The sequence below is a fragment of the Macrotis lagotis genome, chromosome 5, assembly GCF_037893015.1.
Source record: "Macrotis lagotis isolate mMagLag1 chromosome 5, bilby.v1.9.chrom.fasta, whole genome shotgun sequence".
Taxonomy (NCBI): Eukaryota; Metazoa; Chordata; class Mammalia; order Peramelemorphia; family Peramelidae; genus Macrotis; species Macrotis lagotis.
The window spans coordinates 162,376,167-162,400,928 of NC_133662.1; the positions used below are offsets into that span (position 1 = coordinate 162,376,167).

Consider the following 24,762-nt stretch of genomic DNA (forward strand, 5'->3'; position numbering starts at 1 on the left):
AGTTTTACATTCTATTAAGAGGAGAGGAAAGGACAACTTGTACATAGAGAAATCAAGTTTTAAAACCATACAAAATAATTTGGGTGGGGATAAGGGACTACCAGGAGCTGAGTCAAGGTTCAGGAGAGTCTTGGAGGTGTGTAGATGTGGTTTCATGAGGCCTAGTTTCATTTTAAGCAATGGAGGAGAGGAGATCATGCATTCCAGGTGTAGGATGCTGGTTTTGCAAAGTTCCCAGAGATAAGAAATGAAGTCTCAGGTCCATGAATAGTAAGTAAGCCAGATTGGCTGGAGCTTAGAGTTACATAAAGGGGATTAATGAGCAATAAGCCTGGAAAGGTAGTCAGGAGCCAGATGTGTTGTGCACCATATTTCTTCTGTCTCTCATCAGAATGCTGTTTGTGATCAGTCAGCAGCCACAATCAATAAGCATTTGTTAAGCCCCTGCAGTGGGCCAAGCACCATGCCACAGCATCTCTCAACCTCAGAAGTTTGTATCTTTTTAAGCAACTTTGGTTTCAGCATCGTACAATCACAATGCTGCAAACAGGACCCATAATTTGGTGGCAGTCTTAGGCTTGTAGTTGGGGATGCCAGAAGTTATTTTCTTATACTTGAAACTCTAAATAGTATTTCCATTCCAGATGTCTATTTGTGTGTTGCTGCACATACCTTAAAGTCATGAGAGAGGTTTGTAATTACAAGAGTCAGCCCCGAAAAGGCGCCCGAAGGTGCACAGGCCGCCCACGACACGATTGTTCTTGGCATCATTTGCAAGGCGGAGTCCAGCTGTACAGGGGAACAGGAGCTGTCATTTCATAAAAGTAATAATGCTAGAGCACACTCGAATTCTTTGAGTTATATTATTATCTCCTTGAATGAGACATATCTCGGTTTTGAATCATAACTGTGGGAAATGCCACCACCCAGCTCACTCCAAAGGATTCAGATTCCATTTCAGCCCAGACTCTTGGCTAAAGGAGAACCCTCAACATTCAATATCATGGAAGATGCCGGTTCAGAAGTATTTTCCTTCCTGTGCTCAGTCAGTTGAACAGTTCAAGTGACATATTTGACAAGGCAGAACAAGAAATTTATCTCTTCAATGGCTATGGAACATTTTGCCAGTGAGAATGAGTTTGGGGGAAAACTAATGGTAAGTGGAATGCAGAATTTAAAAACAGAAGCTATCTTGCTATGCTTTTTCCTAAAAACTTTTATAAAACTAAGATGAAAGTGGAACATATTTCCAAATATTACAGACTTGTTCATTACTTTACAGTGAAACCTACCTGCTACATACAAAATGGTATTAGTGACAAATCCTTTTGAATATGAATTCTCTGAATTTCACTGACGTAGCAATATTGGACTCTTCACTGACTCACCAAGCATTTATGGGCTTGTTAAAATAAAATTATGTTACTAATGAATGAAAAAAATTTCAAATCTTCAGCTAGATTTATAATGCAAATGAGGTGTGTTTTTCCAAGTTTTATGGCCTTCCTTAAATAATTTTAAAAGATTCTTTTTTCTAGGTTTTGTCAAAATTCTCTATTTATTAACCTCCATAAAATAATACTGTTCCCAGGGATAGATAAGCACAAGAAATATTTGTATGCATTAATGACTTTCTGGAATACTTTTTTATATAAAATTCTGCTTTTGAATCATATAGAGGTGCCTTTCATTGATGTACCAGTGGGTTTCAAATGAATAGTTTGACAGTTTCTACTGAAATTAGAATCAATGGATTCAGATAAAAAGAAACCACCTAATACAACCTCCTCATTTTATAGAGTGGGAAGTATTAGGAGTTTGAAATGTTGCTGTAGTTGGGGTGAGGAGGAGATAGATGTTGGCCTGTCTAAGGAAAGATTCCTTTCCCATTCCCCATAGTTGCAGAAGCAACTTTGTTTGATTTCAGTTCTGGCTGAGATATTTAAGAGTATTAGGGAAGAACTAGAGATGGTTATGCATATATGTGACTTTGAAAGGTTAGAAGCTAAATTAACACTGTTGATATCAAAGTGTATGGAAGGAGGAAAATGGCAGCGGCATGACTTGACCTGTGGAGAAAAGAAGTTGAGTCCAATGTTTGAGGTCTGCACAGAACAGACCCTGGGGGGCATACCCCCTGCATGGGTATCATAATGGGGAAGGCAGGGCAGAAACTTATAATCTGTGCTCTAGTGGCTAGCATCCCCTAAATAGTACATACCAATCTAGAAGAATGGTAGTAAAAGCTGGAAGATTAGATTTTACTTCATGCAAGCTACTCTCTGACCCTAAGGAAAGGAAACTCTGGTTGACAGAATCTTTAAATTCAGATTTCTATCTCCAGAAGACAGACTTTTGCAAGAACAGAGAATGAGAAAATGCTTATTGAGCTGACCCTCTTCACAATTTAATCTTCTAAAAAGGAGAGCAAGGGAATGACCAACAGGAAAATAAGGTCATAAAGGTGCTACATAGGAAAGATCTCAAAAAAAAAAAACTTTTTCCATCATTCCGACAGAAAATAGGAGAAACAGCAATTGGTTCCTTTAGCAAGAAGGGAACTTTTATGGAAATGTGTTGATCATGATTGTATATGTATAATCTATATCAGATTACTCGTTGTGATGGGGGGAATCAGAAAGGGAAGAAAGTAGAAAAATGTGGAATTCAAAAACTTATAAAAAGATGAATGCTAAAAACTATCTTTGCATGTAATTGAAAAAATAAAATAAAAATAACATCAAAGACAAAAAAAGAAGGGAACTTTGCAAGGAATAAACAGTTTCACCTTTGGTTATATGGAGAAGCAGTATCATCTCCCTATTTCCCATAGAGAACAGTATAAGATTGCATTTTGAGTGGAGTAGTACCAGCAATAAAAATAGGTGACTAATAAATATTTATTGAATGAATGAATGAATGAATGAATGTCCAATGCCTGGGACAAGCACAGGGGAAAACAGTTAAAACTGTTTTTGCTTTCTGTCCTTCTCTAATTTAAATTTTAGTCTCTTTTAGAAATGGAAACTGTAGAGAAAAATAGAAGATAAAAAATATGAATGTATTCTCTTTATGGAGCAAAAACCAAATTTACATATTCTATTTCTTTCTGTAATACTAAAACCAAACCATCTTTGGGGGAGAGGGTATTGGAGTCTATTGGTTTGGATCTGTATTTCATTGGTGTATGGAAGTTCCGGTGGAGAGAGAGCTAGCCTATTATCACCCTAGTGATAATGAACTGGGTTCAGGTTCCATCTCTGTCACATACTTATTATATGACCCTGAGAAGGTCAGAAAACTTTTGGTGTTTAAGGTAGGTTTTTTTTAACCTACCTTTTTTTGTTTTTTTTAAGTAAAGAATTATATAAAAAGATACTAATCTGCATTAGTAGAAAATTAGGTGATAATAAGTAAAATCACAAGATGAAACATTTCTTAACCAATAAAAAGGTCTTTTCAAAAAGCCAATTTTTATGTATTAAAAATACTCGGCATTTAAGGATTTTTATGAGTCTTCTTATGCACCATATCATTGCCTGTAAGACAGGGTGCCATAGACAGTCATTCTTAAGAAAAGAGGTAAAAACAATGGTTTTGCCAAACCAAACATTTTTTTCAAGGTTTTTCAAAAGTCAAAGATTCCCATATTCTCAAAACTTTCAATAAGCTGAAGGCTGGCATCAGACACAAAACTAACTCATGATGGGGTCCTTTGGGTTCCATAAGTAACTAAATCCTTAAAAGTGATGTTGAGGATACATTTTGTGCTGCTCTATAGAAAATAAATGGAATATGATCACTGAAAGATTCTCCTTAATAAATCTTTAAACTGAGATAAGATAAGCATCTGACAGATATTCTGTGTCATAGTGAGTTACAATGAATTAACCTTCCTAATCCCTTGGCAACAACAATATAAAGCAACATTTTTAACATATTGGTAGAAATTGTGTCTATTAGAATTATATTTGTTAATATAAAACTACAATGATAGGATTTTGGAAGATCATTGCAACAGGCTTAGGGAAGTTGGACCTAAAATGCTAAATCATCAAAGAAAACCTGGAAAATTAGGCAAGCCTAATAACCTAAAATGGGGAAGACTTGATTAGTCATCAGGTTAAGAATCATTGCTACAGTGCTAGTGAGAGTTACAAATGGAAAACAAAAATCAAATGGGTGATCCAAATGAGAGCAAGAACTTTGAAATAGAAGAGGTCAAAGAGTGTGCTGGAAAGACCAAGACAGCACAGAAGTTATTTAAGTAAAGATGGTCTCCATGATACATACTAGATAGTTGCAAGTAATGCTAGCTCAAAATAATAGGTTGTCACTTCCACCTAATCTCACTAAAAGGGATAACCAGACTTAGTGAGGAAGTAAACACCATTAAGTGTCTACTCTGGGCCAACTACTATTCTAAATCATTTTACAAATATCTCATTATCTCAACTAGTTTGGGAATATGCTTCTGCCCAATAGAAACAGGTCAAAAAGAAACAGATTAGGTATACTTATAAAACTTGATAGGAGCTGAAGTTATATATTGCTTGAAGAATGTTTAAAGAAAAAGATAAGCATAAAGTCAATGCAAGATGGCCTGAAGCCCATGGGAGGACCCTTCACAGACTTGCTTTCCTCATTTAGGGAATCAGACTCAAATATTATTTCCACATTTATCCAAAAACATGGTGGAAATTGGATAACTAGAATAGAATCAGATGCCAAGACTCTTTTTATTCTTATTTCATATAACTCTCCTTTACACACTCCATGTTCCAGTAAAATTGAAACTTATTTATACCAAATTCATGTGCCATAATCATACTCCTACTCACCATGGTCTGACAGAATCCTTTAGCATGGCTCCACTCAAGTGACTATTATATGAAGCATTTGTTAATCCTCCCAGTAAAAGTTTGCTCTACCTTTCATTTTGTCCTAGAGTACTTTTGTTCTGAATTTTATATTCGCCTCCTCCATTCAGATCTTGTAAGTCTATCAAAACAAGTCAAGTACTGAAGTTTTTTTTTTAAAAAAAGTACCTTCAGGGTACTGACATTCTAATTGAGGATAGAACTTGCAAACTATGGTGTTCATATAAGATTGTTGTTGCTTTTCTTTCATTCTCAAAGAGGATAACATCAAGGAGACAAGCGAGTGAATTAAATTTAAGTGTGGGAGAGCTGTGCAAAGTCACCAGCCTCACATTCTCCTCCAAAATCATCTGGGTCTAATAACCAGATATGGATCAGGATAACTGGAGATGTCCATTCAAGATATATACAAGGGTAAATAAAAAGAAATCTCCGAGTAAAGGTTATATTAGTGGGGAGGAAGGGGATAACCTCTTTCTCTTATAGAATATAGAATTTGAGCTGTTGTAAAGGAAACTAGTATTATAATTTGATAATAAGATGTATTATATACTTATACAAATAATTAATTCATATAAATAAATATAATTTTACATTTATATATCTATATATCATATCTTCTTCCCTATCCATATAAGTGTTCAATCTCTTATCTTCCCTTCTTTTTCTCTTCCCTCCCCAAGTCAATAGCTTCAAAATAGCTTCAAAAAGCTATAGAGATATCAGGGAGGTCAGAGTCTGGAAAAAAAAGGCCATTGGAAGAAAGCAATGGCAAATTTTGAGACAATAACAATAGTAAGAGTCTTTAGGGTAGAGAGTATTGTGATGGACAGGTAGGACTAGAAGTTAGAAGGCAGGGGGTTGTCTCACAGAACTTCAAGGTTGAAAGGGCCATCTCAGATATGAATAATGTATACCTGAGAAGGAATTCCCTCTCCAATATCCAGAAGCATCAGTCATCTAGACTCTGTTCAATGTCCTATAGAGATAAGGATCTCACTACTATACTACAGTTCTGATTTCTGGGCAACTTTTTTTCCTGGATATATAATAAGTAGATATAGATATAGATATAGATATAGATATAGATATAGATAGATATAGTACCCATCCAAACTTCCATCACTCAAACTGATTTATTACAAATTATCTTGGCTTTGCAATTTCTTTTCAGCCTTTATTTCTTCTTTTTAGGCTTCATGGTGTCTCTGGTCCCTTGATTATCTAATTATATCAGAGTTCAAGGGAAGATCATGACTGCATACTGACAGCAATGATCATCTTGAGCTAAGCACACTATTCTAACTGCCTTCTTAATTATACTACCTTCCTCTTCTAATCCATCTAGCAACACTGCTGTCAGACTAATTTTTCCTAAAAACACTTTTTGCATCATATCACTTTTCTTCTTTTTTTTCTTTTGCTCTCTTTTTTTAAGGCAATTTGCTTTGTGACTTGCCCAAAATCACACATGTAATAACTATCTGAATTGAATTTGAATTCAGATCCTCCTGACTCCAGGGACAGTGGATAGAGATCCACTATGCCACCTAGCTGCCCCATTATGTCACTTTTCTGCCAAAAACATTCAACTTTTTTAAACCTTATCAAGACTAAATTATTCTCTCTGTTCTTCATCATCTTCAAAGATCTGGCCCCCATCCTATCTAACCAACTTTATTTCCCACAACTTTCCATGTATTCTCTGCTTTATTCAAGACCCATACATTTATCATCCTCTCAAATCCATTCATTTTAGATGTTCTGCTCACTTCTGCCTTCAGACTTTTGCTTACATTTCTCCCTTTTCATCCCAAGGCTTCTCTCCTCTCTACCTTTCCAAGTCCTATCAGGATCCAGTTGAAGTCCTACCACCTCTTGATGCTTTTCCTTACTAAGTCAAACCTCATTATCTTCTCTGATCTATAGAACTACCAAAGTACACATGGTCTCATATCATCCTTGAATTATTTCTTTTGTGTCCATTTTTCCCCCCATTTAGAATGTGGCCTTCTTGAGAGCAGGAATCAATATCATCTACTGATTCTCCATATTCTATAGCCCTTCTATAGCATAGTCATGCTCACATACATGTTATTGTTTGATTGTAGTCTAAACACTCCACTGAGTATGATATGTCAGATGGTTCACTATGGTAAAAGAGTGTTGAGTGAATTCCAGGGAAAGGTCTACATTCTCAAGGCAACTGCTTAAGGGAGAAAGCCCCTGTTTAACAACATTTAGGTGGTACCATCAAACAAAACCAGTGGTGACTATCAGGCTTCTTTTCTTTATAGCTACCTCTGGTCATATATTACATACAAGCTGTTCCATGATATATATTTATTCCTGAGCTTGTTACATCTCCTACATCAAACACTTAACCAAAATTTGTTCCTAGAGCAATCAAAACATCAGAATATATTTTTCCCTTCTTTCACAACATGACTAATATGGAAATAGTTCAACATGATTGCACATGAATAACCTATATCAAATTACTCACTGTCATGGGGAGGGGGAAATTTAGGAAGGGAGGTAGAAATATGTAGAACTCACAAACTTGCAAAAAAGATGAATGTTGAAAACTATCCTTGCATGTAATTGAAAAAAAAACATTCAAATTTTTTTAAATTAAAAAATCATAATATAAATAAAAATTGGAAGTGCAATGTCTTAGAGTTTAGTAGAAAAATTAATCTTGACCAATTATGTTGATGAAGGTAGAGCTAGCTCCTCCAGCTTGTTGGACATTGTTGTTGTGCTTTTGTTACCACTGAGCAAGGAACAGATTTGTAGGCTTATTGTGCATTGGATCATAGATATGGAACTCAGAGGGATCTGAGCAGTCTATCTGGGCTAACCCTCTAATTTTGCAGTTTCTGAAAATTGATGTTCAGTGATATACCCAAAGTCATACAAATAAGAAGTATCCGATGCAGGATTTGAACCTAGGATGTCTAACTCCGGAGTCAATGCTCTTTCCCCTATACTCTACTGACCTTTTAACTTTCTTTGTGTTGTACATTGTACATTGACATGAAAGTACTGAATAATAATTTTGTTAATGATTGATTGATCCAACATGATGGTCATCCATGTATTTGAACCAAGAATTTGGATTTTTAATATGTTGATGCCACCTTAGTAAGGGATCCTTCTGTAGACCCATTCTTCCCCATATAAAGTTTTGACTCATTAGTTCTTCTGCCAGAGACTCAATACCCTTTTCCCTTTACTCACTGCCCCAAGCTAGTCACTTAATTTCTGTGTCTGATAAGTCTCATCAAAAAATTAAGATAACAGCACTGATGACTTAGTTTATTGCTGAGTAGAGAAATTATGATTACAAAGTGCTAGGAAAATAAAAAGGATTGTAGAATTATTATTGCTTCTCACAGACCACCGAGCAACAATCATACCTTAATATATTTTAGTCACTTCTGACCTGGGTTACTCTCAGCACTGAAGATTAAAGGTGACAAGTGGTATAAATAGCTTCAAAAACACCTGATTTCTCTCTTTAGTTCCTCCCTCCTTCTGCCTTAAACTCTAGCTAAGCCTACCCTTTCTCAACCCCTCCTTAGTTCTTGAGCCAAACTACTCCTTTCTGAAAAGTCCCCAGGCATATCTAACCACCAAAGCGACTCTCCCTGTCAGCATTCTTGAAATGAAAGCCAGGCATTGATCCAGAAATCTCCTTCACTTATTTCTAGTTACCTTTCTAGGTACTCTTCTGTTCCTGTTTTGATTGACTCAGATCACCTTCTGGCTTCTTTTTCACCTCCTTATTTCTATTCTCATTCAATTACCCTTTCACCTTTTAGACCCCTTGGGATGTCATTCCATGTTTTCTGCCCCACTTTTGTTATGTCAACTGTCTATTCATTTCTAACTCATTATTAGTTAAAATAGTATAGTTGTAAACTCACATTTGATATTATATATATATATATATATATATATATATATATATATATAATGTCCTCTGTCTATACATAAGAGATACTCAATTCAGTTAAGAAGGGGATGACATCAGAGGGATTGATGGCAGTTGTATGATTAAACAGAATAAAGTTCTGCCCAAATTAAAGGAGAGTTTGGGAACCTAGAGAGAGGGGGGAAATATTTAAGTCATAGGCCTAAAATATGGGGATGTAGTGATCAAACAACAACAAAAAAGGAAATAGGTTTTCATGCAAGTGTGAACATTTGTCCAATTTAAGCCAATCATTCCAGAACTACATATCACCAACCTGAAGGGAAAGATGTATTTCTCAGTTAGGAACCCACAGCTTTATTTTCTATATCCTTTTGATTATTTGCTATTAATAATTCCCCAAAATAATTTATGGAAGGGAACCTCAAAACCTTGCAAAAAACTATTGGTAGAAACTACCTTTGTATATAATTGAAAACAAATAAAATATTTATGTAATAAATTTTTTTTAAAAAAGAATTTATAGGAGGTAAAAATGTTTCTTCATTTAAAAAAATAAAATTTACTTTTAAAAATGTAAAACACTTATAGCATTTGGGGGATCAATTAAGAAAAAAGGAAATTTATTTTTAATTTGTTTTTTTTCACAATATGGAAGGAGAATGGTATCAGAAAGTATCCCAGAAAATGTGGCTCTTACTGAGCAACATATTTTCAGGCAGTGGAATTTGCCCTAATATTTGTCCCAATCTAAAAGGAAAATGTATTGCAAAATTTCGGTCTCCATCCTCTTTCCTATTTACTGCTATACTCAGTTTCATTGTTTTCCCCACTGGCCTGGTCTGTTAGCTTAGGTACAGTCTCATTCTCAAATACATTTACATGTCATTTGCATTTGGCTCAAAGCCCTGTGATGGTGCCCCTTCTCACTAACCCAGCAGGTTCTGAGATGCCAGCCAGTTCAGAATGAGAAGAAGGGACATGATGAAGCTGCTTACAATCCTTGATGATGTCTCAGTGACCTCTGTTGTATCTCTGTCCAGTATGGTTTTGGAAACAATTCAAAAAGCACCTGCTGAAGTATTTGCAAGAAGCCCATGTTCTTTGCCAACTTAAAGTGATTGGCATTACTCAAAGAATATGAAGGTCACCTTTTGCCTTATGGATTTTTTGTTTCATTTTCTATGAAAGCAAGAACTCCTAAATTTAACAGAGAGTGTGTACAGCTTGGCAATGGACATTATTGTCTGCCTTCCTTTATTATTACTTGCAGTCCAAGTAACCTTTTTATCTAAAAGATGAAAAGCCTGTTGGTGACTTGGAGGTGGAGGATAATCACAAGAGGTCATGAGTTCTGTGGCTTACAAAAATAAAACAACACAACTTTTTAATTCCTCTTCTCTCATTTCTTATATAAGCTTAGTGCAAATTCAGTCATCAGGTGTATGCTTCTTTTTTTTCCAAAAGTTTTAATTCATTCTGGCTTAGAAATCACAATCCATTTGCTCTCAGTGGTACCTAGATGAAACTATTTCAACAAAAGTACTTTTGATACTGTTCTCTTTTGATTCTTTGGTCTTCTTGCTATGTTTAAAATATGGAAGCAACTAGGAATAAAGAGAAGAGCCAAGAGATGAATCTATATCTAGGAGAGCTCAAAGAAGTCCTAAAAATAAATGTGAATAGCCTTCAAATTCAATAAGCATTTGTTTAGCACCTGATCTTTGTAGAGCACTGTGCTAAGTCCTGGAGGAAATATAAAGTCTAGATAAGGCACACCCCTCATAGAGCTTACTGTCTAGTTGATTGATGTTTGTTCTTCATTCTTGAAGAAGACCTTGACATCAGAGAGGTGATGCCACGACATGCAAGTGAATTGGATTTAAGTGAGGGGGTGCTGTGCAAGGTCACCAGTCTCACTTTCTCCTCCAGAGTCATCTGGGTCCAGAAGTCAGATATGAATCAGGAAATGACCCTAAATGTAGTGGGGTAACCTTGCTTGCAATCCTTAAAAACTAGATCTTTCTCAGATCCCAGTTTGGCTAAAGCAATGCCATACAATCTAGTGGTCTAGGTGCAAAAAGATAAGTCTAAAATATACTATTATAAGATAAATGTATTTGAGAGCTATGAACAAAGAAGAAAAAAAGAGTCAAAGAGGAGGAATGATGGTAAAATAGTATATGAGATTCAAAAGAGAAAGTGATTATCAATTCAAGAATCGAAAAATGCTCATTTCAAGGGGTAACATTTGAGTAGAGCTTTGAAAAATGGGCAAGAATTTAACAGATTGTAATTATAATGATAACTATTGACTCCAAAGAAGGGATGAGAAAATGTACCTCCCTCCCTTCCTTGCAGAAGCTATGGTATTATGTCATATGTACTTGTCAGATTCGGTTGACATGTTTACTGAACTGTTTCTTCTTTCTTTTTCATTCTTTGTGAAAGAGATAGCTCTCTGGGTAGGGAAAAGGGAAAGGCATATCTGGAAACTAAAATGATGTAAAAAACAAAATAAGTTGGTAATTTCTCTTTTTTTAATTTATAGAGAATAAGGAATAATGTGAAACTTTTTCCAAGACTCTGAACAAAACACAGAAACATTTCTCATAGAGTCAGTTCTTTCTTCAACTTTACAAGTTCTGTGTCTGACTGCATTCAGATAATTCCATAATGATCATAGCTCTAGTCTATGTTGGTCAAACAAAGGCTTTTCTGCCAGTACTGAAACTCATGGCTACCATATAGAGCAGAATGAAGAGCTAATTGTATTGCCAATGCTGTCTCCCCTTCTCCCTCTCCAAGGATGACTGATCACAGGACCCCTATGCTAACCTCAAGCAGAGAAAACTAAGGTTCTTTCCCTTTTCCACTTCTCCTTCCTCCCTTCCAAAATCAGGAGAGCACTTCTTTCCCTTAATTTGTAATAACCTGCTCTGCTCTGCCTGAAGGGAAGATAGTGGAGCTCAATATTAAGGATTTTTTTTTCTTTTAAAACTCATTCTGTACTGGACATTGATAAAGCTGCTGGGGACTAAGGAAGCTTAGTAAAAATTTGAAAGTTATAGTTGCTTAGAAGAGAAAGATTATTTATCAAGATTTAGCAAGAGAGGAGAACAAGGAAAGATGGCACAGATACAGAGAAGTAATGAGATGGAATTAAGGAAAGGGAAATCTACTCTGAAGATCAGGAGAACTTCTCTGACAGTGATGGACGCTCTGTCCTTGAGACATTTTCATGCAGGACCAAAATGGGGATTAGAAAGGATGCTGTAGGAAGGAAATCCTTCACTGACAGAACTGGGTTATTTCCATCTTTAACTTCAGTGATTAGTTTGTATCCATGTGACACTATTGATCCTTCTACAGACCTCACAAATAGAGAGCTCTAAAGGGGATTGATGTCCATTGGCACACCTAAGAGAAGACTCCCATGACACACACACACACTCTTACCTACTTTAGGTCCTTCTTCTTTTTTCACATCTTTGCATTTGTCCTTTAACACTAGTACTAAACACAGGTACATAAATAGAATTTGGGGGGATAGGGAATGAATGCTTACTTATTCTTGCAATAACATTGGCAGGTAATTTTCCACATCTTGAAGTGAGTCATTTTCTTATAGCTGAGATTGAAAGCTCTGCTTTTCCCAAGAGAAAAGAGACTTATACTGACGTGTTTATGCTTTGGAATGATAATATTTGTCCATGTGAAAATATGTGTGATTCCTTTCTGCCACACCATATGGCTTATTACTATTCATAATCCAAACAGTAGCAGATGCTGTAGAGGGTGTGAATGAGTTTCCTTAAAGTAGGAATGGGCTGGTCATTGGATGGCAGATGTAGTTTCTGCAGCATCACAAAGTTACCCCCCAAGAAATTTGAGACATCAGACCTTTAGGTTAACCCTTTTAGTCCCTTGGAGACCATATCTGGAGATCTGATTGTCCCCTTCTTTCTAAAATTTACAAGATACTTTCCCCCAAAAGGTCACCCTTCTAAACAACTATTCTTTCCAAAAGTGTTGGCAATAAAAACTAATTTTCTAGACCAATGACATCTGGCAGAAAATTACAGGGAATTTTTGTTCTAATTCACTACTATGACTTTTTTTTACACTCTGCCTTATGTATTTTTAGCTAACTATACACATGAAAGTATTATATCAGTTAATGGCTGACACCATAGATTCCTTTGGAAGAAGCCAATGACTATCTGGTGACTGTAATTTAGCAGATACTGTGAACTTTCCTTATGGGGTCACCACTATATAATTTGCAGGGACCTCCTATGACTTCAGGACATAACAATTTGAAGAAAACGAATAAAATGACAGCAGGAAGGCCCATAAATTCATCAGTGTTTATCTAAAGAGCATATTTTGGCAAAAGAAAAGTATTCCCCCATATCATGTCTTTCACATGTCAAGTTGAGTGTTTTGATGCAAATATTATGATCCTCTGAAAACTGTAAGGTTTAATTGCTTTGATATTTGCTAAACTCAAAGCCAAGATACTCTAAGTTTCTATCTGATGTCTTAGTTTTGTGAACATGGAAAAATGACAACTACTCAACCCTGATTTCTTTCTCTCTTAAGTGGGCTTATTAATTACCTCATAAGATTGTTATTAACCTCAAATGTGCTATGTACATAAACATTACATAAATGTCAGGTATTTTATCATTGTTATTATACTTTGATGGATATGTGATATCACTGGTAATAATAATAGCTAGAATTTACATCATACTTTAAGATTTTTAAAAGTACTTTAAAAACATTTTATCATCACAATACTAAGGGGTGGTTGCTATTATTATGGCCATTTTATAGTTTAAGAAACTGAAGCACAGATATTGTAAATGATTTGCCCAGAGTCACACAGCTAGTAAATATATCAGGTCAGATTTGAACTCAGTACTTCCTGACTCCAAGTACAATGTGTTATCACTACAAAAATGGAGATCACTAAGTGATATTTGATTCTATTCAAAGATTATCCCCATTTTTCCTCTATAGATGACCTATCCAAGATACCTTCCTTAAGTTCTTTTTTCTATCACTTGGGGACCAATGTCGCCATTAGACTGTCCATCTACTGATTCTTCTTGTCTCTTCATGACTATTACCTCTCCTTTTCCAATCCTAAGAGCCCTGGATGATTTTCCTTTATACTATTTATAGGGAGTCAAACAAAATATTCTGTCTGTCACAATGGAAATTATCTTTAGAATTCAGTTTCCAAAGTGGTTTTTAACCATATAAGCAAATGTTTTTTCCTTCTTTGAATCATAGAGACAACTCCCTCCATCTTCTACTTCAGTTTGTGTTGAGCCCCTTTCTGGACTCCCTCAATCTTCCCCAGGCGAGTGTTGAAGGGGCAGGAGACGAAGAAGACAGGTTCTCTCTTTGTGCACCAAGTCTCCAAGGTCTCCATTTATTGAACCAAATACCAGTGCTTAAATATCTTTCCCAGTCCCTTAATCCACTCCCACTCCCATGGCACTTAGTAAAACAAGGCTCTCGTACTCAAGTCCACCAAGTGATGATAGTTTACAGTGCTCCCACACACAACAATCCCTTACAAGTTTGTGTGATAAGAATGATACCTCATATTAATATAATACTGCAGTTTTCAATGTACTTGGTATAAGGCAAAGGTTTCGAACATATGCTCTAAGCACTGCACTAAATAGTTTACAAATATTATTTCATTTGATCCTCACACCAATCATAGTGGGGGAGAAATTTTTTTGATCTCCATTTTACATGTGAAGAAACTGAGACAGATATAAATTAAATGATTTGCCCTGGTTCACTCAGCTGAATTTCAACTCAATTCTTCCTGACTCCAGGGTCAGTGTTCTATCCACAGTACTACCTATTTACCCTGATGTATAAATTTGATATATTTTTAAATGAGAATTATATTTCAAGAAAATTTATTTCCTTTGTGATCCCAATTTATTTTATTTTCTGCATTTAAAAGTATTATTTTGAGATAGGGTCAATAGGATTTACCAAGCTTCCAAAGAGGTCAATCACACACACACACACACACACACACACACACACACACACACACACACACACACACACACACACAAAGTTAATCCTTTAAATGGTTAGCATAGTTATTAATATATAACCCATTTTAGATTGCTTTCTCTCAGGGGGAGGGGAAAAAGGAAGGAAGGGAGGGGAAAAAAATATGAAGCTTGAAACCTTGCAAAAAAAATTGATGTTGAAAAGTAACTTTGCATATAGTTGGAAAATAAAATAACTTTTAAAAATTAATCCTTGATATAGAATATTTGTAACTGAGACTTTTTAAAAAAAAAAAAAAGTTGGTTCTCTAATGACCTGTCAATTATTACATGAAATTTGGGATATTGTCACTGTGATTCTTACGTGTCTCATACATTCTGTCCTTTTCTCCTCGCTATTGGACTCACTAATTCCCAACTTTGTATCAGCTGTCTCCTTAGAGCTATTCATCTTTTTCAGATGTCTATTGGTCAGCTCTCTAAGTACCTGCTGCTTTTATCACAAGTTATAATAGGATGATTTATCAATGTCAGTCACCTTATTCAGCAGCAAGAGGACAACCACGAGATATTAAAGAATCAGCCCATATACCTGGCCTTTAGTCACTGTTCTCTGATTCGAAATGGCACTTATCCCTTTGTCATTCCAACACTTGTCAAGAGGTCTTGGGAGCCAATCTTGGCTTGTTTGTGAGCTCAGTTACTCCTGTGCTTTTCCTTTCAAGATGAATTAGACAATTGCTTTATAAAATGTTTTTTTTTTATTTCTGCAAAAGACCCTTTTAAACATCTGACAATATCAGACACCCCTTTAGGTGATTAACTATATTTGTCGCTAGGGAGAAAGAAGGTTCTTTCCCCCTTTGGATGCCTATATTTCAGCTTTCTCTGTGGTAATCAAAGATTCTATAACCTAGACCTCTACATGGGGTCATAGATTTAGAGCTGAAAGGGACCAGATTTATCTCATTTGACATACCAGTTTTCACAGATGAAGAACCTGAGGTCCAAAGAAATCAAGAGATTTACCTAAGGTAACAATGTACTAAGTATCAGAGTAGAGATTTGAATGCAGGTTCTCTGACTCTAAATCCCATACTCTTCCACTTTATCATGGATAGCACTAATAAGTAATACATTTCTTCTAATACTAGTTGAAATCAATGTATCTGCAAATTGCCTTCCAAATATTTTGTACCAACCTCTATACATTCTTCTTGTCTTTCCTATCTTGAGACTACATAACTTTTGACTTTGCATTCTCAATATAATGCCTAGTATATGCTTGTGGAATGGATTAGTGATAATCAATAATAAAAATGAACAACATTTATATAATATCTACTATGTTCCAATCTCTGTACTGAGCACTTTCCTTTTAATTTGTATTTTAGGGGTGGCTAGGTAGCACAGTGGATAGAGCACCAACCCTGGAGTCAGGAGGACCTGAGTTCAAATCTGACCTCAGACACTTAATAATTACCTAGCTGTGTGGCCTTGGGCAAGCCACTTAACCCCATTGCCTTGCAAAAAAAAAATCCTAATTTGTATTTTATTTTTTCCCATTTCAAGCAAAGATAGTTTTCAATATTCATCCATTTGCAAGTTTGAGAGTTCCACATTTTTCTCCCTTCTGCCTCCCCTTAGCAGTGACCAATCTGGTAAAATTTTTTGCTAAGCACTTTTAACATATTATCTCATTTGATCCCCATAACAGCCCTGAGCAGAAGATGCTATTATTAACTCAATTATGTAGTTTAGGAAACTGAAGCTAACACAAGTCAAGGGACTTGCCCAAAGGTTGCATAGCTAGCAAGAATGTGAAGTCAAATTTGAACTCAGATCTTCCTGACTCTAGGCTCAAAACTCTATCCACTATGACACCTAACTTCTTAAAATGATTTCAGAAATATCAGGAAAGTTCCTTCAAAATACCCTCTCTATGTTATGTTTTCTATATTTTGGATAATAGAACACCTGGCCTGTGATCAGAAAGACTCATTTCCTGAGTTGAGATCTGATCTCAGATACTTAGTAGCTGTGTGATCTTGGACAAGTCATTTAACCCTGTTTGCCTCAGTTTCCTCATCTTTAAAATGAGCTGGAGAAGAAATTGGCAGATCATTCCAGAACCTCTAAATGACAATATGAAGAGTTGGACTTGACTGATTCAATTGAATGTGCTATGTTAAATGATGTCTGGAATTCTATAATAAGAGCTTCAGACCTTAATTTGTATCAAAAAAAAAATCCTCTTGGATTTTATTCAGTTTTCTGCATTTTTTATATAGATGAGGGATCAAGAAAAGATTTTTGTCATAAAAAAAGGAAAGATAGTATGAGGAGTGTAATCCACAAGGGAGGAATAGAAAAGATTACAATTAGTAAAATGAATTGGGTAAAACAAAAACAAAACCTCTACCTCATCTCATCATTTTAACAAGGACCAGTCTGGCCTTTCGCCAGGTTGTTGTTGATATTAGTGTTGATGTTTTCACCGTTATAACTCCCAGTTGCTTTTCCACCTTCCTCTTCTCCCTTGAAAATAATCACCAATGATTCCCAATTAGAATAAATTACTCTGATTCTACTTTGTCCGTCTGACCAGTATATAAATTAATTACAATCTGATGGTCCAAAAACAATCAGAGAATCAGACTTAGAGGGGGTTTCTTCACAGGTCAAAGAGAGCTCTAATTGACAGACTTTTCTAAAGTGCAGAGATTCCATTCAGAACAGACAAAGCTCTTGAAACTGGTGAATTCTTAGGAGGCTTTGGATAACACTGAATTAGATCTCCAGAATTATGTTTGTGTTGATTTGAATTTACCTGTGAATATCTGGTTTTTAAAATGTGGAAGATAATTTATATGCACAATAGAACATTCCAATAGTGCTTCTTGTTTCATGATTGGACTTGATGATCTTGTGATCTATACTTTGCCAAAATATAAGGCCAACTAGACTCCTTTCTGGATGCAAGAAATTACACAGGTCCTTTGACCCAGATTATTGTGTGAACTTTTTCAACTTCTTTCTCCTTTGCTTCCTGCAAGTTAAATAACTCTTGTCTGCTTCCTCCTTTGAGAAATGGAGTTAAAAATACTGTTTTTGTTTTTTCCAATTGTTATGGCATAAGCAACCCTTAATAAACTAGTAAAAAAAATAGATACAGATAAAAATTATACAATAACAATACAATCATCAATTATTGATGTTTTCTTGATATTATTGCCATATTCAGAGTTTGAAGGAAATGTGGAAGCCATCAAATTCAACCATCCCATTTTACAGTTGAGATAACTGAGACCTACAAACATTATAGGAGAGATTTTTCTCAGGATCACCCATAAGTATTAAGTGATGAAGGTGGGATTTGAACCAATACCTTCTCACTCTACATCAGGGCTCTTTCCAAAAGTGTACCATATTTCTTAGGCTGCCTTTAATCAAAGCTATGAAATTGCATAAAAATTTTCACATTCCCAGTACCTGATGCACAGAAAATATTTAATGAATTGAATTAAATTTAAAAATTTTACTTCATATCTAAAAATAGTCATTGTCTTTTCCCTAATATAGATCTTTTGTGAACCTAACTGTACAAATGTACAGTATTATACATGAATAAATTCCTATTAATGGTAATAGAATTTGATGTGCTTATATAAATCACCTGGATTTTGATGGTAGAATATACTCCAGATAAATCTGATGGATGATGAATAGACGTGGATCAGAGAGGACATTTGCCTAGAAGCAGTTTATTAATGGCTTCATTCTAGAAGAGAATTACTATCATGTGTCTGAAATATTCATAAAAAGTCATTTCTGCTTGCAATCTCTACCCTATCTCCCATTCATCAACAGAGATAAAGTCATATGAATTAGGTATATGTTTTATGATATACTTTTATTTAGTTTAAATTTTAAGTTGGATTTGAAAAAATATACAATATCATGGAAGGGAGAAGAGTTGTAGAAAAAGGAGAGGCCCTACACAACAGGTACTCATCTTCTCATACTTCTGGCCTGTACTTTATCAGCTACAGCCACAGGGTCAGTTAAGTCAATTGTAAGGAATTCAGAGATCCCCATTTCAATACATTGTCCCTAGAAATTGTCGACTGGATCAAGTAAAAATTTAATTTCATTACTCATCTAAATATCACAGCACAAGACAATCATTCTGACTTGTTGCCTGAGTAATAAGTAAGATCAGTTGAAGAACTGCATTAGAATACCTATCAAAGTAAAACATTTTCTAAGTAAGATTTCCTGCTCTCTACACTTACCCAATATCTTGGGGTGCTACTCTCATTGTACTTCATCATCCTATACTTTTCAACTTTCCACTACTCTTTAGGAAAAGAATTTCTTCACAAAACTGCCTTTGGGGCAGCTAGGTGGCACAGTAGATAGAGCACTGGCCCTGGAGTCAGGAGTACCTGAGTTCAAATCCGGTATCAGACACTTAATAATTACTTGCCTGGGCAATCCACTTAACCCATTGCCTTGCAAAAACCTAAAAAAACCTGTCTTTGTTTATTCTAAATGATGATGATGATTAGAGAATTTAGCAAAAAATAAAGAGATAGGAAAATTTAGGTGGGTTTTGGGCTTGGACTTTTTTTGATAGTAAGGAATTTGTTTTTTTTCTTTCTCATTACAAATTCAAGAAGAGAGAATTTAAATATTAAATTAATCTCGATGTTGCTATCATTTTATTGCCAGGCTATCTAAGCTTTCATTCATTTGAACAGCTTACATTTGCTACATTATTTTATCAAATCTCAGGTTTTTTAAAAGCTAGTTTTAAACAAAAATAAAAACAACAATTTTAAAAAAGTCAATTGTTGCATGAAAAAAACTCTGCTTTTGATTTTGGGTCACCAATAATTATTCATCACTTTCTTAATTCCTTTTATGGAGAGTTTTGTTGTTCAGTCATTTCATCCATGTCTGACCCTTTGATACCCCATTTGTAGTTTTCTTGGCAGATACTAGAGTGGTTTGCCATTTCCTTCTCTGGCTCATTTAAAGATGAGGAAATTGAGGCAAATAGGTTGGAGTGACTTCCTCAAGGACACACAGCTAGCAAGGTCTGAAGCTGCATTTGAAGTTAAACCTTCCTGTGGAAGTTTCTGACTGTAGAACTCAAAAGCTTGCAAACGAATGAAACTTGAAAACTATCTTTGCCTGTAATTGGAAAATAATTACATAAGGAAAATTAAATAAATAAATAAATTACACTGTAGAAGTAGAAAATGGACAGAGAATTTCAATATGAAGGAATTTAAAAATTTAACTTACCCGGATTTTAAAACTACAATGATAAAGTTTCTTTTAAATGCTTCAAAACATCAAAAAGAAGAAAGAGATGGCATGTCAAAAAAGTTAAATCAAGAACTCTAAAGGATTTATCTATACAAACCAGAAATGACTGACTATAACATATTAAAAACTATTAAACATAAATTTCAGTCCTAGAATTAGTTTCTCAGCAAATCTAAATTGATGTTTTGAAAATCAGTCCAAAATGAACATTTAGAACCTAAAAAGACCTCAGATATTCCATGAGAAAAAAAAAACCTAACTTCAAAAAGTTCCTGTGAAATTGAGCTAGAAAATTACCCCATGTGGTTGTGTTTTAAATTGATACTTTCCAACTGTGATGAACTAATTATCTTAATTTAAGACCCTACATTGAGAGAAACCATGATAGTATTATATTAAAATAAAATTTATTTAAATTGTTAAATAATATATTAGTATTATTAAACTAGTAATAATAAAAATAATAAAAGAGTAAAAAGAGTACAAAAAGATGAATAGAAGGGCACAAAAAGAAACTAATGAAATGGATATCAATAAATCAATAAACATTTATTTAGTATCCTACTCTGTGCTAATCACAGTGCTGGCAATAAAAAACAAAGAAGGTAAAAGACTGTTCCCTACCCTGTAGGAACTTCCAATCTATTGAATATATAATATATTTTTAAGTTAATTTTTTATTAAAGATATTATTTGAGTTTTACAATTTTCCCCACAATCTTGCTTCCCTCTCCCCCCACAGAAAGCACTCTGTCAGTCTTTACTTTGTTTCCATGTTGTACCTTAATCCAAATTGGGTGTGATGAGAGAAAAATCATATCCTTAAAGAAGAGAAGTCTAAGAGGTGACAAGATCAGACAATAAGATATCTGTTTTTTCCTAAATTAAAGGGAATAGTCCTTGAACTTTGTTCAAACTCCATAGCTCCTTATCTGGATACAGATGGCACTCTCCTTTGCAGACAGCCCAAAATTGTTCCTGAATGTTGCACTGATGTAATGAGCGAGTCCTTCTATTAAGGATATATAAACTCTCCTCCTTCCCCACAGCAAAGAAAAATAACAGGAAAAAGAAGATGGAGTCCAAGGAATGATTATAGTTAATCCCTAAGTCAAGTTCCAATTCTTAACAAAAAGAATAATCAAATTTCATAGTTATTTTTAGATTTTCTAGTCTAAAATATAGTATTTGCATTTGGGGTTGTTATGTTTGGCTTAGTTATAAAAATGATAAATGAATAACAATTTAGTAAAGAACAAAATATAAGTCAAATCAAACTAGTATTCGATGAAAATTAATTTATTGCATCACAAAAAGAAAAAATATATTTTTTTAAAATCTCACATCAAATTGTCACAGTTTACTGTGAAAAGACAAATATTTAATTGAGTGACATAAAAGCTATCATGCTCAAGAAAATAATTTGTATGATATCTAAAAAAGTTCAATTTGAACTAGGAAGTATTCAAAGATCAATAATGCAAACATGTGTGCTGAAAGATAGAGGAAATAATTTTTTAAAAATATCAAGTTTCAGGGTGGCTAGGTGGCTCAGTGTATAGAACACCGGCCCTGAAGTTAGGAGTACCTGAGTTCAAATCCAACCTCAGACACTTAATAATTACCTAGTTGTGTGGCCTTGCGCAATCCACTTAACCCCCATGGTCTTGCAAAAAATTAAATAAATAAATAATAAGATAAAAATAAAAATCAAATTTCTATATATACCTTAAAGATATTTAGTTATATTTTCTTCTTTTTTTCATTTATTTATTTGTTTGTTTGTTTTCATCCATATGCTCATGTATATTTTTAAGTTACAAAAATTCCTTCCACCCTCCCTTCCCACCCCCTTCCCTCAGCGGCAAAAAGTCAGATTAGCATTGTACATACATATTTTTGATAAACATGTTTACAGATAAGTCATTTTTGGTATGAGGAATTAGCATTGAGGAAAAGAGATAATTTTTATAAAGTGTTCATCAGATTCTGAAGGATTGTTTTATTGTGTGTGTGTGTGTGTGTGTGTGTGTGTGTGTGTGTGTGTGTGTGTTTTGTTTTGTTTTGTTTTTCTTCCTCTGGATGAGGATAAGATTGCCCATAGCTAGTCTAATATAGATGTCCTAGTTCTCTGGACTGCTGAGAGGAGTTGCTTCCATCAAGGCTGATCATCTCACAATGTTGTTATTAATGTGTATATTGTTCTCTTGGTACTTCTGAACAGTTTTATTGCTCTTTGGACTTAGTTTCATATTACTCTCCAGAAAAGTTGGATACATTCACAACTCTACCAGCAATGCATCCATGTCCCAATCCTCCCACAACCTCTTCAACATTGATCATCTTCCCTTTTTCTTGACCAATCTGATAGGTATGAGGTGATAACTCATTGTTGTTTTAATTTGCATTTTTCTAATCAATATTAATTTGGAGCATTTTTCATATGATTATATATATGCATATATAGTTTTAATTTCTTCATTTGAAAACTGTTCATATCCTTTCACCATTTATCAATTGGGAAATGACTTGTATATTTAGTTATATTTTCAAAGAGAAAGTTAAACTTTGAAAAAGAAATAGAAAATTCATGATCAAAATGTGATCAATTTTTAAAATTAAAAATATTTTACAGACTTGAACAGTGTTGGGGTGGGTGGGAAATGGGTTGAGTGAATATATAGAGAGATCATGATGGCTAGAGTAGTAGAGTTACATAGAGAGCTGACCCTGGAATCAGAAAGGTCTGGATCTAATCCTTACTCTGTTTCACACTGTTCATAGGACATTTAACAAGTCCTTTAATCTTTCTGTGCTCCCGATAATTCTGCCAAACTTCAAACTATAGAACCTATCTCCAGAGTTTCTCTACCAGTTATTCCCTATTCAAATGAAATTACAAATTCCATCTCTCCAAAAAGGAGAAAATTAAATGGGGAAAAATAATCATGGAACATACACAAAAACTCATCCTATTCTTGGTCATAGAAAAGGTAAATTCAAAAAGTCAAGAATTGTATATGCCCTATTTCTAGACTACATCAGAATAAAACTAAAGTAAAAATAATAGCATGATCAAATTGCAAAGTTTTATTTTGACCTTGTAAGTCAATTAGTTTATCATTGTCTAGGCTAAAGAAGGAGGTGTCTAGGTGCTGTAGTGGATAGAGATCCTGGAGTTAGAATGATCTGAATTCAAATTAAGCCTTAGCCACTTGTTAGCTGTGTTACCCTGGAAAAAATCACTTAACTCTATTTGTGTTAGTTTCTCATCTGTAAAATGATCTAGGGAAGGAAATAGCAAACTACCTTATCTTTGTCAAGAAAGCTTCAAATGGTATAACAAAGATTCAGACATGACTGAAAAAGACTGAACAGCAAAACTAAGGAAGAAAATAGAAAATCACAGAAATATAAATTAACATAAATTTATAAATTAGAACTACACATTCTCAAGAGACAAACTTATAGTGCAGAATACCTATATTAATGAGAGAAAATTAAAAAATAATGAATCTACATTTAAAGAAATTAGACAAGAATAACTACTGTAGTTAATGGAATGCTAAAGACGGGAGATTATTAAGAACAAGGCAAAATTAATAAAAGAGAATGCAAAAAATATTTGAAAATATAAATAAAATGAAAGACTGTCTTTTAAAGTCCTATAAAATTGATAGACGATTATTTTAATGCAAAAGAGGAAAGAGACAAAAGTCAAATTAATAAAATACAAATGAGAGAGGATACATCCAAATGGATGAAAAAAAGAAAAGAACATTAATAAGAATTTAATAGAATCCTAAGGGGCAGTTGGATGATTCAGTCAGCACCAGCCCTGGAATCAGGAGGACCTCAATTCAAATCCAGCCTCAGACACTTAATAAATTACCTAGCTGTGTGACCTTGAGCAAGTCACTTAACCCCATTGTCTTGCAAAAAAGAACAAACAAATAAACAAAAAGAATTGTAGAGCTGGGAGGGTAATTCATCATCAAGTCCGCACCTCTTTGCACAGCTTTTATGGCAATAAAATTCAAAATTTAAAAGATATGAGTGAATTTATAAAAATATGACTGAAAATATAAAAAAAAATGGAAAAAAGAATGGAAAATAGATCAACCTCAAAGGAAAGAAGATAAACCATGAATGACTTGCTTTGTAAAGATACACAGGAACCAGAATGGCAGATAGGTAAATTTTTTCAAAACTCCAAAGACCAAGTATCATATAGTCCCAGAGAAAAAGCATGGGGTTGTTGACAAATTTCTGGACCTTAATACCTACATTTCATTAATAGTCTTGACTCATTCTAGCTATTTGACCCTAGGCAAGCCACTCCTCTCATCTGAGATTTAATTCCCTCAACTATAACTCTTTTTAAACCTGACATTTCATTGATAGGTATTCAGGTTCCAATGATAAAGTACTCAATGAGAAGAAAACCTATGGTTACAAGACTAGGGATAGTTATGGAAAGATCATAAAATTATAAATTCAAAATTGAAAGCTACATCATAGGGCATTTTGTTCAACCCTTTCATTTTAC

General features: G+C 34.5%; 1 protein-coding gene across 1 annotated transcript in view; it reads left to right on the forward strand.

Moving 5' to 3' along the window:
• Positions 1-902: 902 nt before the first annotated feature.
• The window catches only part of SASH1 (SAM and SH3 domain containing 1), a 471,174-nt gene continuing 447,314 nt past the window's right edge, over positions 903-24,762 (forward strand). The window contains exon 1 of the mRNA XM_074187791.1: positions 903-1,156. Within this exon, the coding sequence (XP_074043892.1) occupies positions 1,106-1,156 (51 nt within the window). The 5' untranslated portion in view covers positions 903-1,105. The remainder of the gene's footprint in view (positions 1,157-24,762) is intronic.